Source organism: Parathielavia appendiculata (genome assembly GCF_033297405.1).
Source record: "Parathielavia appendiculata strain CBS 731.68 unplaced genomic scaffold N657scaffold_5, whole genome shotgun sequence".
NCBI lineage: Eukaryota > Fungi > Ascomycota > Sordariomycetes > Sordariales > Chaetomiaceae > Parathielavia > Parathielavia appendiculata.
Genome location: NW_026944224.1, coordinates 1,220,771 through 1,238,457, shown reverse-complemented (window position 1 = coordinate 1,238,457; position 17,687 = coordinate 1,220,771). Strand labels below are relative to the sequence as shown.

Here is a 17,687-nt window from a genome sequence, read left to right as displayed (position 1 = left end):
TTGGGGTGGTGAGCTGGATAGGAGGAGCGTGCACTATGTGGAGGCTGACCAGAGGGTCCGGTATCGCAACGGTTATTCAACGCGGCGGTTCTACTTTCTGTTTCTGCTGAATTGGCGAAGTCGAGGGCCGGCTTGTTCTGTGGCGTTGGCTGAGAGAGTTTCCAGGTCAAGACTCAGTACCTCCCTGTCCACATAATGCGCATGGTATTTTAGGGCGGGTTAGATGCATGAAGATTTGGTGCTCGGAGGGATGTGTTGACTTGTTTTCGATGCTCGGTAATCCCGGGTACCGGCTCCTTAGGACAGTGATTGTATTGTACTCTGAACTTCGAAACACGTAGACTTGAGTACTAGCCGTCATCAGGGTGAAACATTGCACTGCAAACACTCCATAAACGTAGTCAATCTCATGTATGTTCGCATATGGTCCGTGCGGCGTGCCAAGGCCGACCACACCCTCCCCAACAAGGCAGCAACCCTGGAATCTCTATTTATTTATCTTATCGTTTCTACCTGCCAGAAGCCTACCAAGGAGTCCGCCTCCAACCAAGCAACTGACCAGCGCGTGGGTCGCCTCTCGCAGTCAGGGTAACCAGACCTTGCAGCCAATTCCCCGTCGCCCCATCATCATCAGAACTTGCCAATACAAATATGTCCGACGCTTTCAGCGACTATCCTCCAAACCTCCCCGTCCAAGACGCCCTCATCGTCCGCCAAGTCCAACCCGCCGACCACGCCGTCGTCCCCTACACAGGCGACGACCTCGCCCGCCCGCGCCTCGGGCCCGCTAACCCTTTTCGCGATGACTCAGCAACAGCCTTGTCGTCGACGACCTCCTCGTCGCTCAAACGCAAAAATGTCCTGACGGGCCTCGCCGAAGAGACTTTTATCTCGGAACACACATTTCGCGCTAAGCACCGCGCCGTCGAGCGCGCGGGCGCCGGCGGGCCGCAGAGGGAGGGGATGAGTAATCGCGAGCAAAAGGAGTTGCACAAGCGGCTGCGCGCCGAGAGGGAGGCCAAGGGGGATGCGACGATCGCGGACGGAGATGGGGCGTACGTTGGGCCGTGGGCGAGGTATAAACGGGAGCGGTACGAGGTTGTTGAGGTGGGTGAGGGGGAGGAGGAGGCGGAGTTGGGGAGTGATGAAGAGTATGAGGTTGTGGAGGAAGAGGAGGGGGAGGAAGAGGTCGTACCGAGCGGGACGGTCGTGCAGGCGCCTGCGCCATCGCTTGCCAGGCGGAAGGAGGTCGAGGAGCTGGGCGAGGAGACGACGACCTTTCACGGGGAGAGCCAGTATGATTATCTGGGGAGGACGTATATGCATGTCCCGAGGGACTTGGATATTTCGTTGACGAAGGAGGTTGGGAGCATTGCGAACTTCATCCCGAAGAAAGTCCTCCGTACCTGGCGGTATCACGACAAACCGATTACGTCGCTGCGGCTGTTTCCGCAGTCGAGTCATTTGGGGCTGTCGGGTTCGGCGGATGGCTTGGTCAAGATATGGGATGTCTATCGACAGCGGGAGTTGCTGCGCACGTTTGCTGGGCACAACAAGGCGATTACCGACTTGTCGTTCAACAATGACGGGACAAAGTTCCTGTCTGGCGGGTTCGACAGGAAGATTAGGCTGTGGGATACCGAGACGGGCCAGTGCGTCAACCGGTTCAACTGTGGCAAGACGCCGCATGTTATCAAGTTCAACCCTTCGGCGGAGAACGGGCACGAGTTCTTGGCAGGTCTGTCGGACAACAGAATCCTGCAGTACGACAGCCGCGCGGGCAACGAGACGGTGCAGGAGTACGACCACCACCTGGGCGCCATCAACACGATCGAGTTCATCGACGAGAACCGCCGGTTCATGTCGACGTCAGATGACCGCTCCCTTAGGGTATGGGAGTATGGCATCCCGGTCGAGATCAAGACCATCAGGTTCGTTCACACTCTGGCAACGTCCGCGTGACTTGGCTAACCTCCTTCCAGCGAACCAGATATGTTTGCCCTCACAATGTCCGCCCAGCATCCCAGCGGCAAGTACGTCCTCTACCAATGCAGTGACAACTCCATCGTGGCCTACTCGTCTGGCTCCGACAAGTTCCGCCAGCATCGCAAAAAGGCTTGGCGTGGCCACAACACGGCCGGCAGCGCCATCGGGCTTACATGCAGCCCTGACGGGCAGTTCATTGCCTCGGGCGACACGGGCGGAAGCGTCTGCTTCTGGGACTTTAAAACGTGCAAGCTGTACAGCAAGCTCACGGCCGATAGCGCCGGGGGGATCGTCAACTGCGTCGCGTGGTCGGAGCAGGAGACGAGCAAGGTGTTCACGGCTGGGGCCAAGGGCGAGATCAAGATGTGGGATTAAGCGGAAGGGGTGCATTGCGTGGCGTTTGGTTGTATAATTGGTATGTATGGATACAGTCGAGGTTTGCGGGCAGGGAATCTTACGGTGATCACTTGTAGCTTGGCTTTGTCAGGGGCTGACGGATGGAGTGCATTGCTGACTCCGCCAGATCCCTGAGATACAATCCCAAGGGGCCTCATTTGGCTATGGCCACCTAAGCTCCTCTCTACCGCTCAACCCCGTCTGTCTCACCAATGCGGAAGACGTACTTCACCGCACTGGCCTTCCCGTCCTTGAGGTTCTGGAGCGCCGTCTGAATCCCACCCAGCCCCCCAGGCACCACCTCGGTCTTTTGCGGCTTAAACCAACCCTCCAGCAACCCCTTCGCAAAGTACCTATAGTACACATACCCAAAGTCCTTGGCCTCATTGTGAACGCTCCCGACCATGGTGATACTCTTCTCCACCCCGTCCGGCAGACCCTCCTTCTCCCCTCCCAGCACAAACGTCGCCCTCCCCTTGACGGCCCCGCTCAGATCGTCCTTCGCCCCGACGCGCCGAAGCACCTCGGCAATGTTGGTGATGCTGCTGGCCTCCGAAACAGCATCCAACACGTGCGCCAGAGCCGGCTGCCCGTCCAGCGCCTCGACGATCCCGGCAACGAGCGCCTCATCGCCCTGGCGGTAGTCGACTACGACGTCGCCCTTGCTGCGGTCGATGAACCCCTCGACATAGTCGCACGCCCGCCCGGCCACGCAAATGAGCGGGTGGATGTTGCTGCGCTGGGCGAGCTGCACTGTGTAGATGCCTACGGCCGAGGCCGCGCCGTAGATGAGGAGGGGTGTCGGGCCGCGGATCGGTTCTGAGGCTGAGGCTGGCGGGGACCAGGGCTGTGGAAGGCCGAGGCGGAGGTAGAGGCCTACGGCCGCGGTCATGGCGGCGAGCGGGATGGCTGCCGCTTCTGGGGAGGTTGAACGTTCGTTAGCGTCCGCCTTTTCTATTTGCGGCTGCAGTCCCTGCAGTCCCTGCCTGGTAAAGGATACACCGACGGGAGGGGTTGGTAAGTAGGAGAGGGCAGGGGTTGCTAAAGTTCATACCCTCGAAGCTGATGGATTTGGGGATGTGGAAGGTCGTGTGCTGCCACGCGACGGCGTACTCGGCGTAGCTCCCGTGCGGGGTCCGCATCTCGTGGAAGGCGGCGACCCGGTCGCCCGGCTTGAACTCGAAGACATTGGCGCCAACCTTCTCGACGATGCCGGCTATGTCGTCGCCTTGGTTGGTAGAGCCACCAAGGAGGTCGGGCAGTTTCCAGTCCTTGGGGTTCGATCCCGACACAATGACCTTGATGAGCACCTGGTCATCGTTGATGGCTGGGATGGAAGAGTCCACGATCTGGACTTGGGTTCCTGGGAAGTTTGTTAGCTGTGTACGTGCATGAATGGTGGAGGCAAAGCCGCATGGGGGGCTTACCTTTGCTCACGAGCGCTTCCTTCATGGTGATGATGACTCAGGCCTGGTGTCAATAGTTTCAAGTATTACCACGATAGCTTAGAAGTCTCAGAAAAAAACCAGCGGTGATAATTCGGGAAGTCGTGTTCATGTGAAGAGACGACTCGGTGATAAGATACATGGAATCGAGCATGGTGGAGCTCAAGACCAAGTTCCTCGGGCCTTGAGTGTATGACGCCATTCCATTCCCGGCTCCAAAGAACAACAATGGACCGGATCTCCCATTGCCCCAGTACAATCTAATCCACCCAGGTTCGCTAGTTGTCTGTTGACATTAGCAGGTCCCCTATAAGCAGTACGATACGTGTAGTTGTAGTCACCAAAACTAGGTTCATCCTTAAGGAGAGAGGAAGGAGGTAATTGCTCTCGTAACCTTTCACATCTACCGAGATCCGGCACCCTACCTAAACTGCTTGACCCAAGGTTCTCGGCAGTCAGATTTAATTCCGAACCAAGTCAGGACGCAGCTCACGTATTATACATTCCTTCAGAGTCCGCAACGATAGAGAAAAGGCTACTTAAGTCAGTATGGCAATTGGAGGCAAAGAATACTCTACGCATCCTGCAGTTCAGGACTTGAACCCAGTAGATAATATCAAAGCACTCCCTGATACAACATCTTATTCTCGGATAAGGTAACTAGCCATAATCAAATTCATTACCGGAACTCCGAGTCAGACATTTCCCCAGCACAACCACGTCATAAACCTCCTTCCTGCCCGTCGTCAAACAGTCACCCCAACTTCGCCTGCAAAATCCCTACCCCGTAAGGTCACCATCCACCCCTCACCCAGCCTCCCCTTTTACTTCTGCGAAACATCAACGCCCGCGAAACCCAACAACTCATTCCACGTCTCAGCGGTCTGGGCATTCCGGGTGCCCAGCGCCTGGATCTGTGCCTGGGCGTCCTCGCAGGCGTCCTTGGCGGCCTGGTTGGCGTCGCAGATGTTGGTCAGCTCGTCGCAGATGCGGTTGGTGATGATGTTTGGGTTGAGCGCCTCCTGTTGGTTGGCGGCGATCTGCGGGTCGATGGCCTGGAAGGTGAACTCGGTGGCCGGGCGCCCGCCGAGGCCGCCGACGAACTTCATGGTTGGCACGCAGCTGCCAAAGTCGAGGCCCGCGATGGAGGATTGTTGCGAGGAGTTGTTGTTGTTGTTGTTGTTGTTGTTGTTGTTGTTGTTGTTGTTGTTGTTGTTGTTGCCGGCGTTGTTGTTGTTGTTGTTGTTGTTGTTGTCGTTGCCGCCGGCATTGTTGTTGTTGTTGTTGTTGTTATTGTTGTTATTGCCGTTGTCGGCCGCCTCGGTTGCGGTCGGGGCGGCGACGACGGTGGTGGTCAGGGTCCGGATGGCGCCGCAGCTGACCGTAGCCGTGTTACCAGCGTTGTTGCCTCCAGCGTTTCCGTTACCAGCGTTGTTGTTATTGTTGCCGCCGTTGTTTCCGGCGTTCCCGCCAGCAGCGTTCCCACCGGCAGGGGCAGCACCGGTTGAGCCGTCAGAACCTTGAGTGGTGAAGTTGGTGAAGCCGTTGGCGGCAGCGACCTCGGCAACACTCAGGCCGTCCGCGTTGAAGGGATTGGCGACAGAGGCAGCCGAGTTGGCGTTCTCAACGTCCGCGCCACCAACGGCAGGGTCGACAAGGGGAACAATGCCGCGGAGCTCGGCAGTTGCAGGGAGGTTGGCATCCGAGCACAGCTTGGGGATGGAGACGGCGAAAGGGTTGAAGTTCTGCTCGGCCGCGACCAGAGCGGCAGCGGCAGCAATGACCTGGGGGTCGTTGCCGAGCGTCGAGACGATTTGATCGGCGAGCTCGAGCTAAAAGGGAGTCAACATTTGCACCAAGGTTGACCTTTGGATGTGCTTACCTTGGCGCAAGCATTGGCGCCAGCGAGCAAGACACCAGGGCTGGCACCAGCTAGGGTGGCGGCCTGGCCAGCGTTGCCAAAGTTACCGAGGGCAGAGATGATGGATTGGACGGCGCCCTCCTGACCGAAGCGGGCCTCGGCAAAGGCCAGGAGAGCGGCAACAACGGCAATCTTGGAGTACATGGTGAAGAACGAGGCGGGCAGTGATATCACGCAAGTTGAACGTCGAAACAAGAATCGAAAACCGACCTGGCGGTTGCGGGATTGGTGATCAAGCCGAAAGAGTGTCAAGAACGAAACGAAAGTTCACAGAACTGAAAAGACCGAACCAAAGGGAGTGAAAGCGAACAACTTGCAGAATGGAAGAGCAAGTGCAAGCTGAGACAGCTGGATGCTGAAGCTATATACCAAACCCTCATCGTGACAGCTGTGGGGAATGATGGGCGCAACACCAGATGACACGAGCCAGGGACTTGGCTCATTGAGCTCGCTCCGTAATGGTGATCATACCGGCGCGTAGCTGTGACGGAGTAGTGGAGCATAAGCCAAGGGCGAGCGTATCGTGGTCTGGACTGGAGAAACGGCAAGCCCACTACACAGTAGGAGGATGATCGCTTATGCCGCAGAACTAGCTTGGGACGAGGCGAGTCCAGAGCCTCCTGCCTTGGCGAGCCTACTCGAGGCTGTCAATGTGCGCCGCAACCCTTGACGCGAGTACCGTCTGTCTGAAGCTGACAAGGGCAGGGCTCGTGGGGATCTGAGGCGAGAATACTTGTGCTGATCCAGGCAAGCAGAGAGGCCGTGCGAGCAATGCGTGAATGCCGGCAGATTCGGGCAGAGTCCCAGCAGTGTGTGGACAGTGAGAATGCGCTCTGGCAATCTTCCCACAACATCTCCGTGCAAGAAGATGGTCAAGGCCACGCGGTCCGCCGGGGGACATCGGCGGCGGAAGCTTCCGAGCGCTTGCGAGTTGCCACGGACCGCCGTGGCAGCCCTGTAGGCGTGTGCTTCCACCAAACGTTCGACAGGCGATAGGCTGTTTCAAGGGGATGCTCTTGGGCCTTTTGGCGCTTGCATGTTGCGAGCAAAGTGTCCAGCGTCAATGTTGCTGTGCGCGAGATGGGGTTGATGTCCGTTTCCGGCCATGGTGCCAAGCTGTCAACGCATCATCCGAGCATGCTTGTGGTACGTACTGCCAATCACTGATGTTCAACATCAGCTCGTATGAGATGATCATGTTTGTCCAGTTGCACCGTTGTATCAGATGTTTCGCGGAGCTTCATTGCAGGGTTCCAAGTTAGACTTCGAAGCTTGAAGCGCTTGCCGTTTCTTGGCCAAAACAGCGGACTCATGATCCTCATATTGCCATATGATGCTGTTCGTGCGTTAAGCCCAGAGATACAACCCACTCGAGATTAGCAAACGCCCTCAGCTTTTATTTTCCCATGGTTTCCATTCGAACGTTGAAATTCATATATTTGCTGTACGCAGGTATATCTCCCCTCGATATTATCATCCGTGATCTTATCATCCGTAGCCGAAAACTATCTTGATGAATTTTTGCTCGATGTCGACGCGCCAAGCCGAACCTTCTTCGGATGTTCCTCGCTTCGGCATCTTGTCGCAGATTCAGGTCCGTGCAGCCACTCCCAGCCCCGCGCTTGATCGCATCGGACGCGATCAAACGCCATCCCCGGGGTTGTGAGACAGATTCGAGACACTACGCTGAAAAGCTTGGCTTCGACGACGAGCCATCAACGCATTCAACTTCGCCAGTTGCCAAACGCTTGCTGAGGCTTGTTTTGCGGATATTCGAGCCGACAAACCGGGCCACAGATACCTGATACCTGATGTCAAGGCTGGTCAGTTCGTTGATGAAGCAGCAAGCGTACGCCATCCACCTCGTCAACTTCATCATCACAACCTAAGCAGCATGCCGACTTCCCCGCCTCTCGATTCTCTGGCGATTGACTTGCGTGCTTCAACCCAGTCTTTGTTCTCCTACGACTCTCTCCGATACATTCAAGTGAATGACGAACAGCTCGTGTTACATTACGTCGACGATCAGCCTGCTCTACCGAGTATCTTACAAACCAGTAACACCTAAACATTTACATTCTGTTCATTGCTTGTTTGTTTGCCTCCACATCTCGAAAACCAATTTCACCTCCAACTTGATGATATTAACAATCTGGAAATTCAACCTTGAAGACATCGCGTCAACCCGTTCCTTAGTTCTGCTGCTTTCCATGATTCCAACCTTGATATATATCGTTAGGCTTCCGAGGTTCAGCATTTCACCACATCCCTACCAGGTAGTTCTTCTCTCCAGAGGCGCGACATTTTCCAATTCGCTTGCGATGATCAAGTTTACATGTCCTGTCGCCATATCATCAGTCCCATTTTGATCCTCTTCACCCATGGCATCTGATTGTGCCCTGGATCGCGCTGGAGTCGGGGAAGAAATACGTCAGCGAAACTGTTTTGCACCAGCTCCTTTCTCTTCCCACCTACCAGATTCGCCCTCAACCGGTTCAAAACCCCACAAGCCTCTGTCACAGTAGCGTCTGTCCCGGGAATCCCTGCCACATCCAGCATAAAATAAGTCCGGCTGAAGGAGTAAAATACTCGCGGCCCCGACCCAGGCCTCAGCCAGACCCGACATTGTTTCCCTTTCCCCAATTCTTCCGTGTCCCCAAAGTCCGCCTCGTCAAGAATGAGGTAAAACTCGTTAAGCCAGACAAACCTCTCCATCAGTCTCGCCACACACCGGCTACAAAACCCAGCCTTCTCCCCCTTCCTCGCCCCGACCCACCCGCCGGGACAGCGCACGTCATGCGGCAGCGAGCCCGGCCCCGCGTGCTCCCAGCCCGGTTTATACCGCACCGCGAACCGCTTTGCTCCGCCGAACACGAGGTGGTTGCCCTCGCCCCAGTTGATCGCGTCCCACACGCCGCTGCCGTCCGCATCAGGCCCGCCGAAACACACCAGGTCTGTCTCCAGGTTCAGGACGAGCGCCACGCTCGGGCTTGCGCTTGGTTTGCCTGCCGTGCACATGACGGTCGGTCTCTGGAGGATGATGGTTTTGGTGTGTCTTTCGACGGCTCCGCGGCTCGCGTGGCAAGTAAGGGATAGTGAAACTTGGGTGTGGGCGCCGGACTCACGGTGAGGGATTAGGTTGAGGGGCGGCTCGCGTGCCTCCCAGGTGGAGATGGGCTGGCGGTGGCCGAGGAAGAAGTGGATTTGGGGAGAGAGGGTCGCGGCTTGGTCCCAGATGAGGTCTTGAAGTTCGAGGGGGAGGAAGGGGAAGAGGGGGAATCTGGTGCAAAGGGTGTCGGAGGTTCTGCGGGAGGACATGGTGTGGTTAAGGGAGGTGACCAAGGTATGACGGTCTGTAGAGTTAAAGATACTGTTGTGAACAATGGAAAACCGAATGATCAGGCCCGGTGTCTTGGAATGGACCACGTTGGCATGCTAACTTATATTAGGACACCTCTGTTTGAGGAGTATTGTATAACTATGGTGTCTTGGATGAGACTACAGAAGCGATCAGAACCTCTAGGAGCCAGCAGTTATCGGTAGTTATAGATAACACATCATTCGGTCATCCTGACTTCACTAGTGACTACAGTAGGATAGAGCAGTAACGCGTGGCAGTGGGTCCACGTCCCACGTCATCTTCCCGGCCGACGCTCTGTGCCATGCATATAATAGCCGGCCTGGCAGTAATTCTCAGCCATGGGTGAGGGTTAGACATGTTGGTAACATAGTTGTATGATTTGGCACTTACAGTGTACAATCTCTGGTCATCTCGTTCGATTCCCATCTGAACCGCCATTTTCTCTCCCATTTGAAAGGGGTCCTCTGCTCACTCGGATTCGAAGTAGAATCCCCACCACAACAGGGGATTCGTAGCCGGCCTACGTCAGTACCTCCCTGCCGTGGGGCAGGGGGCTACCCGACTAGTTTCTGCCATTTTCGTCGTCCGAGGCATTCATTTTTCATTTTGTCAGTCGTATTCTCCGAGCCTTATTTGCGTCAGTGGCCTAAGCTGTCATCGTCATCGATATCGTGTCTGTTTGAGGCTATGGTTCGCTTTTGTGATGCCCTGCAATCAACTGAATCTTGACATCAGAAGCGATGGACCTCAGCGCATCGGCCCACGGAGTTAGAGATCAGTGCTGCCTACCTATTTCGGTAACGTACCTGCCTTAATCGATATGCGCCGCCAGTCTCCGACTTCATTTGAAAACCGCTTCTGAGTGCGTGAGTCTTGAGACGAGTGAAAACCGGGGCCGACCAACCGAGCCTATCTTACCTACCCACCTACCCAAGGTAAGGTAGCCAAGGACGAGAAAGCGCCTTCTGAATCACGATGGGATATTTGGTATCCCCAGGCCTGCTTCTCTGCTATGCCCTTCTTACCTTACATCTATCGCTCCAAGAAAGATACCGACGTCAACCTCCTACTAGCCATTATTGTTCTTTAACCTACGCAGTCTCTCGATATCCAGCTCTTTGGGATAAGCTGCCATTCACAGATTCTCCCCGCCAGAGTAATACTGCGCCAATCAGTCAGAAGACCCCTTTTTCTCGAGCTTTAAAGACACTTCGTGGGCTAACTTGAGGACGGCTGAACCGCTGAATTTGCCATGGAGTTTGAGGGCAGCGCCACAGTTGAGCCTCCGACTGGTTCGAACAGCAACCTGCTCGGGAGCAACCAGGGGACCTTCGAAGACGTACCGTTGGACAACCTTGACGAGACCGGGATGACCGCCAACACAGCAGCAGTCACCGCAGGATCGGACGATGCCCATTAGCCACCTGACGGTAACGTTGCCGACTAGAATGCGAACGACCCCGAGAGTCCCCGCAACCAAGTCACATAGCGCAAGTCCGTTCACATTGCCTTGGTTTTCGTCCTGGCCTCCCGCGATGCGCTACGGGTCGACCATGATTGCTTTCTGCCTTCACGATATCCTCACCGAATTCCACGGCGAGGAACACGCCGAGGAAAACGTTGTGTTAGGCGCCTTCATCGTGTCGGTCTACGTCGGCGGTCTCCTTGCTGGCCCGTTGGTGTGGGTACCGGTGAGCAAGGTCTGCGGCCGACTGCGATTCATGATTGCAACCGGTATCGCACATGTTCTTGCGAACGGTGCGTCTTCTTTCCTACACTACACACATATGGCTTGGACCCTCGCCCCGTTTCGGATTATTGCCGGTGTCTCGGGGGTTTGGGTTCTCGCCAACGGATGGGCCACGGTTGAAGACCTATTGGGCGAGAACAAGCGCAAGCCAGGTTATTCGCTTGACATACCTGTACATGCGGTTGCTGGGCTTCGCTCTTGGACCCTTCTCGGCCGCCTCTTCGCCGATGCCTTTCGCTGGCACTGGGTGTTCCGCATACAAGCCATCCTGGTTGGGCTTTTGACCCTCGCCATGGTGCCATTCGGCCAAGAAACCCAAGCCCCAACGGCACTGCAGCAAAAGATCGACCGTCTCCGTAAAGAGACAGATAATCAAAGTCTCCAATTGCAGCTCCATACCGATTTGATTATCTGCCAGGCGCTCAAAGGGAGCCCAAGGAACGCCTGGATAATCGTCTGCCAGAGCAAGAAGGGCCTCGGATACGCCCTTGTCGCCGGCATAACGTACCGGTGCCAATACGCTCTGTTGACCAGCTTCGGCTCCTCATGCTGGCCTTGCACGAAACGTGGATGACTTCCGTAGCTTCGGCTTGGGCGTGAGGCTTCGTCGTCGGATATCTGATCTTGCCGGTTATCGAGTTTCATCCACATGGGCAAATCTCGGTGCGGTATGCAATAAACTGATTTGCGCTGTGCTCACATGGCCAGCGCTTGTCCTCTACAGCTGGCTCGTCCAAAGGAACAACCGGTGGGATTTTCGGGGTTCTACCGACTGCTGAACTTCGTATAAGCCTGGTTTCCAGTGTGCTTGTGAATCTGTGGTGGAAGCTGACGCTCGCGCAGTGGTGCTGGAAACAGCCTTCTCATGGCAACCATCCGCAGGCTTCCATCTCAAAAACGGAGACCACGGAGTGCACGACTAACCGAGCGATATGCAGGGTGTTGGAGACAGATTTCGCGACAATATCGACGACCAGCACTCAACAATCAGGCTCTCCGTATCGTGAAAGGCTTCATTGGTGCTGGGCTTCTTCGTGTGGTAGTGTGGCTGTATAGCCGGCTGAAGAACGCGCTCATTGCCGGCGCCATATGGAGCGGTACTATGAGTGTCTTGGTTCTTTTCGTCGTTCGCCCCTTAATTCAACTCGGGGCACCCACTTGCTTAGTTGGTTGGTGACCATTACGCCTTCACCTCGCGTGGAGGTATGCACCGTTGGCTATGCATGGGTTAAGGATTCTTCGCCTGGCGGTACTACAGGTGGGAAGATTCTGGTGCCTCGCAGGTGTTGGGGCAACAGTTGGGCTGGCACTCGAATTCGGCGGTTGGCAAGATGGACTTCTGGGGATTGAATATTCGTACGTACCTGTTGGTGAAAAATGATAATAGTACTGCGGTACACTAGAGCACATTCTTGTTTCTTTCTGAAAACATTAGGCTTGTCTGCTTGAGAATTGATGTGTTGTGTCATGTGTAGTCCTTAGGGTTCGAGGGAGATTCCGAGTCGTTGCGGACCCCTAAACTGCCTCGGCAAACATCGTGCCGAATGCGTGGGCGACCGGGAAGTCACGGGATGCCTCAAGAGTGACTCGATGAGGGAGAAAGCGCAAAAACATGTGGGATAAAAGTGCACGAGAGTGCGGAGAGTTCCTATACAACTCGATCCAAACAAGAAAGGCATCCAGCATCGAGGTCAACTCCCGAAACGCCGCCGATGAGACCCTTCGAACCATCAGGTAGAACATGTTGTGAGCCGGTAAACATCCGGCCCAACCCGAAAAACAACGACCCGGCCCACCGAAGCTCAGCACCAAAAAAGCCCGTCTCCCGTGTCCAGAGAGATGATTGCTCTCACACTTCCAAAACAAATCTCCGTCACCCTCGAGATACCGGGTCTACCGGGTCCGCTCAAACCATCCGCTCGAGCCAGCAATGGCGACTGACTGGTCCATCACCCACTCGCCCACGCCGAGGTACTTGTCAACCCATTTTGACACCTCCTTGTTCTCTCCGGCTACCTTGTCTGTTTTGAAGCTGGGTCTTGACAGATCCCCGAGAGCGGGGGCACCGGTCAGCTTAGCTATTCGTGGTCGTCGTGCGGTGCGGCGCGGAGAGGAAAGGATCGGTAATCGAGGAGTCACTCACGTCAAACCGGTCGAGCGTTTCATTCCCGCCAGGAATGCGGAGACTAGCCGGGAATTGTCAGTTTTAGACTCGGGAGGCTCAGGAGCCGGATTCCAGGAAGCACTTACAGAGTACAGCGTCGAAGGCATAATGGGTCAGCCGTCCGAGCTTAGACCATAACCCCAAAGTCAGCAAGTCGAGGAGCTGGGAGTGATCTTAGACTCCGAAGCGACGAAGGGGTCGAGGTATGACCCCCGACAAACGAGCGGCGGGAAGGGCAAGCACGCACCACCATCCTGGGCCGCTTTTCGCAATAACTATCCGAGACCAGAAATGAGCGGCGCGATTTCGTGGACAACTTCTGTGTTTTGAAGCGGCAAATCGCAGCAACCAGTGGCGACGTGAAGCCGAATACTCAGGAAACACCGTGGCGGGCAATCGATCACAAGACAGCCGAGCCGACCTGGACCCGTTGCCCGGAACGAGCGAAGCTTGGGCCAAGTGCTAGTGCGAGTCACGGGAATTGCGAGCTTATCGACTAAAGCGACCCACATGGCGCCAGGGCTGACAGCGATTGGTTCCTACATCCCGCGCTTGAGTTATGGGCCCCGAAGCTTGCCAAGTGCCAGGAGGGCCGGCTCGCAAGACACCGAGGTACCTGACGGAAAGGATCATCAACATCAGAGTGCGGATATCAAGATGGATTCGAGGCAAGCATCTCTGGGTTTTCTCAAAATTAGTTGGGTCTGAACGCAGATTCAGCCAGTACCGGCCTCACGGTGGTGCAACATGGGGCCTCTTGTGGCTCAGGGTCGTTCCCTTCGGAGGTACCTCGCAGCCCCGTATCGAGTGCGCACCTGGCAGCGGCAAGGAGGGGTGCGTGGGGCACCCCGCCGAAGTGGGATGTGTTGGGAAAGAAAGCTTTTGGGAAGCTCCTTCTCTCAACATCAGAAAGGGAGCACCGAGTTGTCGAGAACACAATTTTTCGCGCAGGCACGCCAATATCCCATCTGTCGCCGACCAAGGTTCCCAAAAACCTTCCCCTCCGTGCGACTCTCAATTCGTCGTATTGTTAGAGGTGAGAATCCTTTCATCGTGCGCTTCCGGGTGGCGGTATCTGTTACCCGGTCTCGAAGGGGTTGTTTCACATTTCGCATCGCCGCGGGGCCAAGGAGAATCAGTTGCCCGCCTCGAGAAGTTCAGCTGCCTCGAAAGGCACTTTCTTCGGGCGGACACTCGCTTCCTCCTGTTTGACTGCGCTGTGATCAAAGCTCTGAGCGTTCTCCAGTCAGCGCCACGCTCCGTAGTCGGAGATTGCTGACCACACGTTCTCAGACTTGAAAATCCCACATCCTCTTTGGATCCGGAGCCTCGCGCGGGACTTTCGCAAACTCCACCCACATATTCCGAAAACCCTCAATCCTCACAATGGCGACTGCTTTGGACCATCTCCAGCTCGGCGGCAAGATCGAATGGCTGGCTCAGCTTGACACGGCTTACCAGCCGGAGCGCAATTTGCGCCGGACGTCCATCATCTGCACCATTGGCCCAAAAACCAACTCGGTTGAGGCCATTAACAAGCTTCGTGAAGCTGGCTTGAACGTGGTGCGCATGAACTTCTCCCACGGCAGCTACGAATATCACCGTACGTTTCCCTTGCAGCCCATGCCCGTGAGACGGTGATGCCAGAGTTGGCCGAGATTCCCGGACTGTTCAACAACCCTTTCCTTCACCATACCGCTTGCGCAATTGCCATTGTATGCTTCCACTCAACGAACATCGAACCGCTGATATTTGTGCAATGCAGAGTCTGTCATCAACAATGCTCGCCAAGCCGAGAAGGTTCAGAAGGGCCGCCAGATCGCCATTGCCCTGGACACGAAGGGACCGGAGATCCGGACAGGTAACACCAAGGACGATGCCGACATCCCGCTCGCGGCCGGCACTGTCATGAACTTCACGACTGACGAGAAATATGCGACGTGCTGTGACACTGAGAACATGTGGGTCGTGTATTCTGAGACTGGGAACCATGCTGACGTTTGCCAAGGTACGTCGACTACAAGAACATCACCAAGGTGATTGAGCCGGGGCGGATCATCTACGTAGACGACGGCGTCCTGGCGTTCGATGTGCTCGAAATTGTCGACGAGAAGACCATCAAAGTTCGAGCGCGGAACAACGGGTTCATCTCGTCCCGTAAGGGTGTGAATCTGCCCAATACCGATGTCGATCTGCCGGCTCTCTCAGAGAAGGATAAGAACGACCTTCGGTTTGGTGTCGAGAACAATGTCGACATGATCTTCGCGTGTGAGTTATGATTCGGGCCGCTTGAGCCTTGTGACCTTGTCTGGCCTGCGCTAACCTCCCGACACAGCCTTCATCCGGAGGGGTCAGGACATCAGGGACATCCGCGAGGTTCTCGGCGAGGAGGGTCGCCACATTCAAATCATCGCCAAGATCGAGAACCGCCAAGGTCTCAACAACTTCCCTGAGATTCTGGCCGAGACCGATGGTGTGATGGTCGCACGCGGTGACCTGGGTATTGAGATCCCTGCCGCCGAGGTGTTTGCGGCCCAGAAGAAGATCATTGCCATGTGCAACATAGCTGGCAAGCCCGTCATCTGCGCGACGCAGATGCTGGAGTCCATGATCAAGAACCCGAGGCCCACCAGGGCCGAGATCAGCGACGTCGGCAACGCCGTTACTGACGGCGCCGACTGCGTCATGGTAAGAGGACGAAGCCTGGTAGCTCCGTTGCGAAACTAACAGTCTTGATAGCTTTCGGGCGAGACGGCCAAGGGCAACTACCCATGTGAGGCGGTCCGCGAGATGAGCGAGGCCTGCCTGAAGGCCGAGAACTCGATCCCCTATGTCAGCCACTTCGAGGAACTGTGCACCCTCGTTAAGCGGCCCGTGTCGATCGTTGAGTCGTGCGCCATGGCTGCTGTCCGCGCTTCTCTGGATCTCAACGCCTCGGCCATCTTCGTGCTCTCCACGTCTGGCGAGTCGGCCCGCTTCATCTCCAAGTACCGGCCCGTGTGCCCCATCATTATGATAACCCGCAACCCATCTTCTTCGCGGTACGCCCATCTGTACCGTGGCGTTTATCCGTTCCTCTTCCCTGAGGCCAAGCCCGACTTTTCCAAGGTCAACTGGCAGGAAGATGTTGACCGGCGCATCAAGTGGGGGGTTAAGAACGCTATCGAGCTGGGCATCCTCAATGAGGGCGAGACCGTGGTCGTTGTACAGGGCTGGAAGGTAAGATCGTCTGCACTAAAGTCCGTTAGGCGGTGCATAGCTGACTCGTGTGCTAGGGCGGTATGGGTAACACGAACACGCTGCGGATCGTCAAGGCTGATCTCGAGCACCTTGGAATTGGCCAGCAGGCTTGATTTCCTGACTCGTTCCTTGATGAGCTCTGGAATTTCCCGGACGGTAGCTATTCCTCGGAAGAAGGGCCTAGAGTTGGGACTTGCAATAGATCTGTTTGACTGGCATAGCATATAACTGTTTGCAGTGCACGTCCAGTCGACCAATACTTTCGCAGTGCGTGGCAACCACTAAAGACAGTGTGTTGCAGTGTGTGTCGCAACTACCAATTGCAGGGCATCGCGACTATCAATTTTACACTGCACCAAGTTGGTTTGGCTAACGGCTGGGTAGGGTAATTGGAAAGCAAGCTAACCTTAGTGAGGTGCTGCTACTACAAATAACATTCAAAGCAGTGCAGTTGGGGTCATCGCATATGATGGTTTGAAGATGAGTTTTCCAATGTCACTGTGGCTTCAGCAATTGGCTGATCTCTGTGCACTGTGACAGTTGGGCCAACTGGCCAAGTGGCCGGGTGCGCCATTGTCTCGGATTCTGTTGCGGAGGATTCTGCAGTTTCTAGACGGATTCTGGACATGTTCCAGCGTTGTCCGCCGGATCCAGGCCGAGGTTGATTTTGAAACACAGAGGGCTTCTCGGGCGGCCGCAGTGCGGCGATCACCTGAGGTCGAGCCTCCAGGCCACCCGCCCCAGCTCCCTTCTACACATATATCTGCAACCCTACGCCTACAGCACCAGCTGTGCTAAAGGATGCAGACAACGGCGCGGGTCGCGACCAAACTCCGGCCGGCCAGCCGTAGGCTGATGCACAGCACAAGTCAACACAACACCCCGACCTCGGTGAGCTGCCGTTGGTGTTCGGCCTGCGGGTTTTCATGGTTGGAAGGCACATGAACCATGCCGTTACGAAGGCCGGCCGGTCATATAACATGAGGGCGACAGCCGCGAAGCGGTTGTGACAATCACTGCTTGTACTTAGTCTTTGCTATTCCACTTCACCAGACCTCAAACTTCGACTTGCTCGTTCTGAACACGCACCCCCACCACTTCACACTTCCTGACTGCTGTTCTATTCCCGAGGCCACTATCATCTCCTGGGGCGTCCACCAGCTACCGCTGCCCGTTATCTATCAGCTTTCCGCTAAAGCGAACGAGTCCATGGCTTCCAACCCGAATACAACTCGCGCGAATGCAAACGCACTCCCGCCGAGGTCACACGGGCAGCAGCAAGCGTCATCGCGCACGCAGGCTGCCAAGACGGCCGGCAGCCAAGCAGTTCTTAAGGCTTGATTACAGGAATGTATATACGGGAACTGGCCAAAGCACGAGAGGTATACTCAAAGTGCATCCGGTCAGCGCTAGCGTACGGCGCA

The 17,687-nt window shown here is 55.8% G+C and overlaps 8 protein-coding genes across 8 annotated transcripts; 4 read left to right on the top strand and 4 right to left on the bottom strand.

The window, feature by feature from the left end:
* Positions 1-651: 651 nt before the first annotated feature.
* On the top strand, positions 652-2,361 carry N657DRAFT_571800 (WD40 repeat-like protein; the record flags this gene model as incomplete). Its single annotated transcript, XM_062788835.1, has 2 exons — positions 652-1,931; positions 1,983-2,361. The coding sequence occupies 2 exons, from the start codon at positions 652-654 to the stop codon at positions 2,359-2,361; spliced, it is 1,659 nt and encodes a 552-aa protein (XP_062648289.1).
* Positions 2,362-2,566: 205 nt separating this feature from the next.
* Positions 2,567-3,965, bottom strand: N657DRAFT_617773 (GroES-like protein; the record flags this gene model as incomplete). Its single annotated transcript, XM_062790531.1, has 3 exons — positions 3,810-3,965; positions 3,437-3,745; positions 2,567-3,291 (listed from the first exon to the last, which is right to left on the bottom strand). The coding sequence occupies exons 1-3, from the start codon at positions 3,832-3,834 to the stop codon at positions 2,567-2,569; spliced, it is 1,059 nt and encodes a 352-aa protein (XP_062648288.1). The 5' UTR covers positions 3,835-3,965.
* A 686-nt stretch (positions 3,966-4,651) lies between these two features.
* On the bottom strand, positions 4,652-5,892 carry N657DRAFT_680488 (uncharacterized protein; the record flags this gene model as incomplete). Its single annotated transcript, XM_062796293.1, has 2 exons — positions 4,652-5,659; positions 5,710-5,892. 2 exons carry the CDS (start codon positions 5,890-5,892, stop codon positions 4,652-4,654), a joined length of 1,191 nt encoding a protein of 396 aa, XP_062648287.1.
* Positions 5,893-7,765: 1,873 nt separating this feature from the next.
* On the bottom strand, positions 7,766-9,234 carry N657DRAFT_690040 (uncharacterized protein). Its single transcript, XM_062797025.1, has 2 exons — positions 8,224-9,234; positions 7,766-8,157 (listed from the first exon to the last, which is right to left on the bottom strand). Exons 1-2 carry the CDS (start codon positions 9,064-9,066, stop codon positions 8,080-8,082), a joined length of 921 nt encoding a protein of 306 aa, XP_062648286.1. The 5' UTR covers positions 9,067-9,234; the 3' UTR covers positions 7,766-8,079.
* A 1,410-nt stretch (positions 9,235-10,644) lies between these two features.
* N657DRAFT_680486 (uncharacterized protein) lies at positions 10,645-11,433 on the top strand (the record flags this gene model as incomplete). The annotated part of the gene is made up of 1 exon (XM_062796292.1): positions 10,645-11,433. The coding sequence occupies one exon, from the start codon at positions 10,645-10,647 to the stop codon at positions 11,431-11,433; it is 789 nt and encodes a 262-aa protein (XP_062648285.1).
* Positions 11,434-12,750: 1,317 nt separating this feature from the next.
* Positions 12,751-13,315, bottom strand: N657DRAFT_644751 (DUF1748-domain-containing protein; the record flags this gene model as incomplete). Its single annotated transcript, XM_062792815.1, has 4 exons — positions 13,271-13,315; positions 13,110-13,149; positions 13,003-13,045; positions 12,751-12,891 (listed from the first exon to the last, which is right to left on the bottom strand). Exons 1-4 carry the CDS (start codon positions 13,274-13,276, stop codon positions 12,753-12,755), a joined length of 228 nt encoding a protein of 75 aa, XP_062648284.1. The 5' UTR covers positions 13,277-13,315.
* Positions 13,316-13,372: 57 nt separating this feature from the next.
* N657DRAFT_394978 (uncharacterized protein) lies at positions 13,373-14,793 on the top strand. The gene is made up of 2 exons (XM_062787166.1): positions 13,373-14,626; positions 14,789-14,793. The coding sequence occupies exon 1, from the start codon at positions 13,583-13,585 to the stop codon at positions 14,300-14,302; it is 720 nt and encodes a 239-aa protein (XP_062648283.1). The 5' UTR covers positions 13,373-13,582; the 3' UTR covers positions 14,303-14,626; positions 14,789-14,793.
* N657DRAFT_394927 (PK-domain-containing protein) lies at positions 14,323-16,756 on the top strand. Its single transcript, XM_062787165.1, has 6 exons — positions 14,323-14,626; positions 14,789-14,984; positions 15,032-15,291; positions 15,359-15,711; positions 15,763-16,242; positions 16,299-16,756. The coding sequence occupies exons 1-6, from the start codon at positions 14,410-14,412 to the stop codon at positions 16,374-16,376; spliced, it is 1,584 nt and encodes a 527-aa protein (XP_062648282.1). The 5' UTR covers positions 14,323-14,409; the 3' UTR covers positions 16,377-16,756.
* The last annotated feature ends 931 nt before the right edge of the window (positions 16,757-17,687 follow it).

What these genes read in the sequence shown, in the direction of transcription:
- N657DRAFT_690040 (XM_062797025.1), bottom strand. Translation starts at nt 9,066, where the DNA reads ATGTCCTCCCGCAGAACCTCCGACACCCTTTGCACCAGATTCCCCCTC. An exon ending in ACCGGTTGAGGGCGAATCTG is followed by an intron (nt 8,158 to 8,223) that starts GTAGGTGGGAAG and finishes CCCCGACTCCAG; the next exon opens with CGCGATCCAGGGCACAATCA.
- N657DRAFT_394978 (XM_062787166.1), top strand. Translation starts at nt 13,583, where the DNA reads ATGGGCCCCGAAGCTTGCCAAGTGCCAGGAGGGCCGGCTCGCAAGACA.
- N657DRAFT_394927 (XM_062787165.1), top strand. Translation starts at nt 14,410, where the DNA reads ATGGCGACTGCTTTGGACCATCTCCAGCTCGGCGGCAAGATCGAATGG. An exon ending in TGTCGACATGATCTTCGCGT is followed by an intron (nt 15,292 to 15,358) that starts GTGAGTTATGAT and finishes CTCCCGACACAG; the next exon opens with CCTTCATCCGGAGGGGTCAG. An exon ending in TCGTTGTACAGGGCTGGAAG is followed by an intron (nt 16,243 to 16,298) that starts GTAAGATCGTCT and finishes CTCGTGTGCTAG; the next exon opens with GGCGGTATGGGTAACACGAA.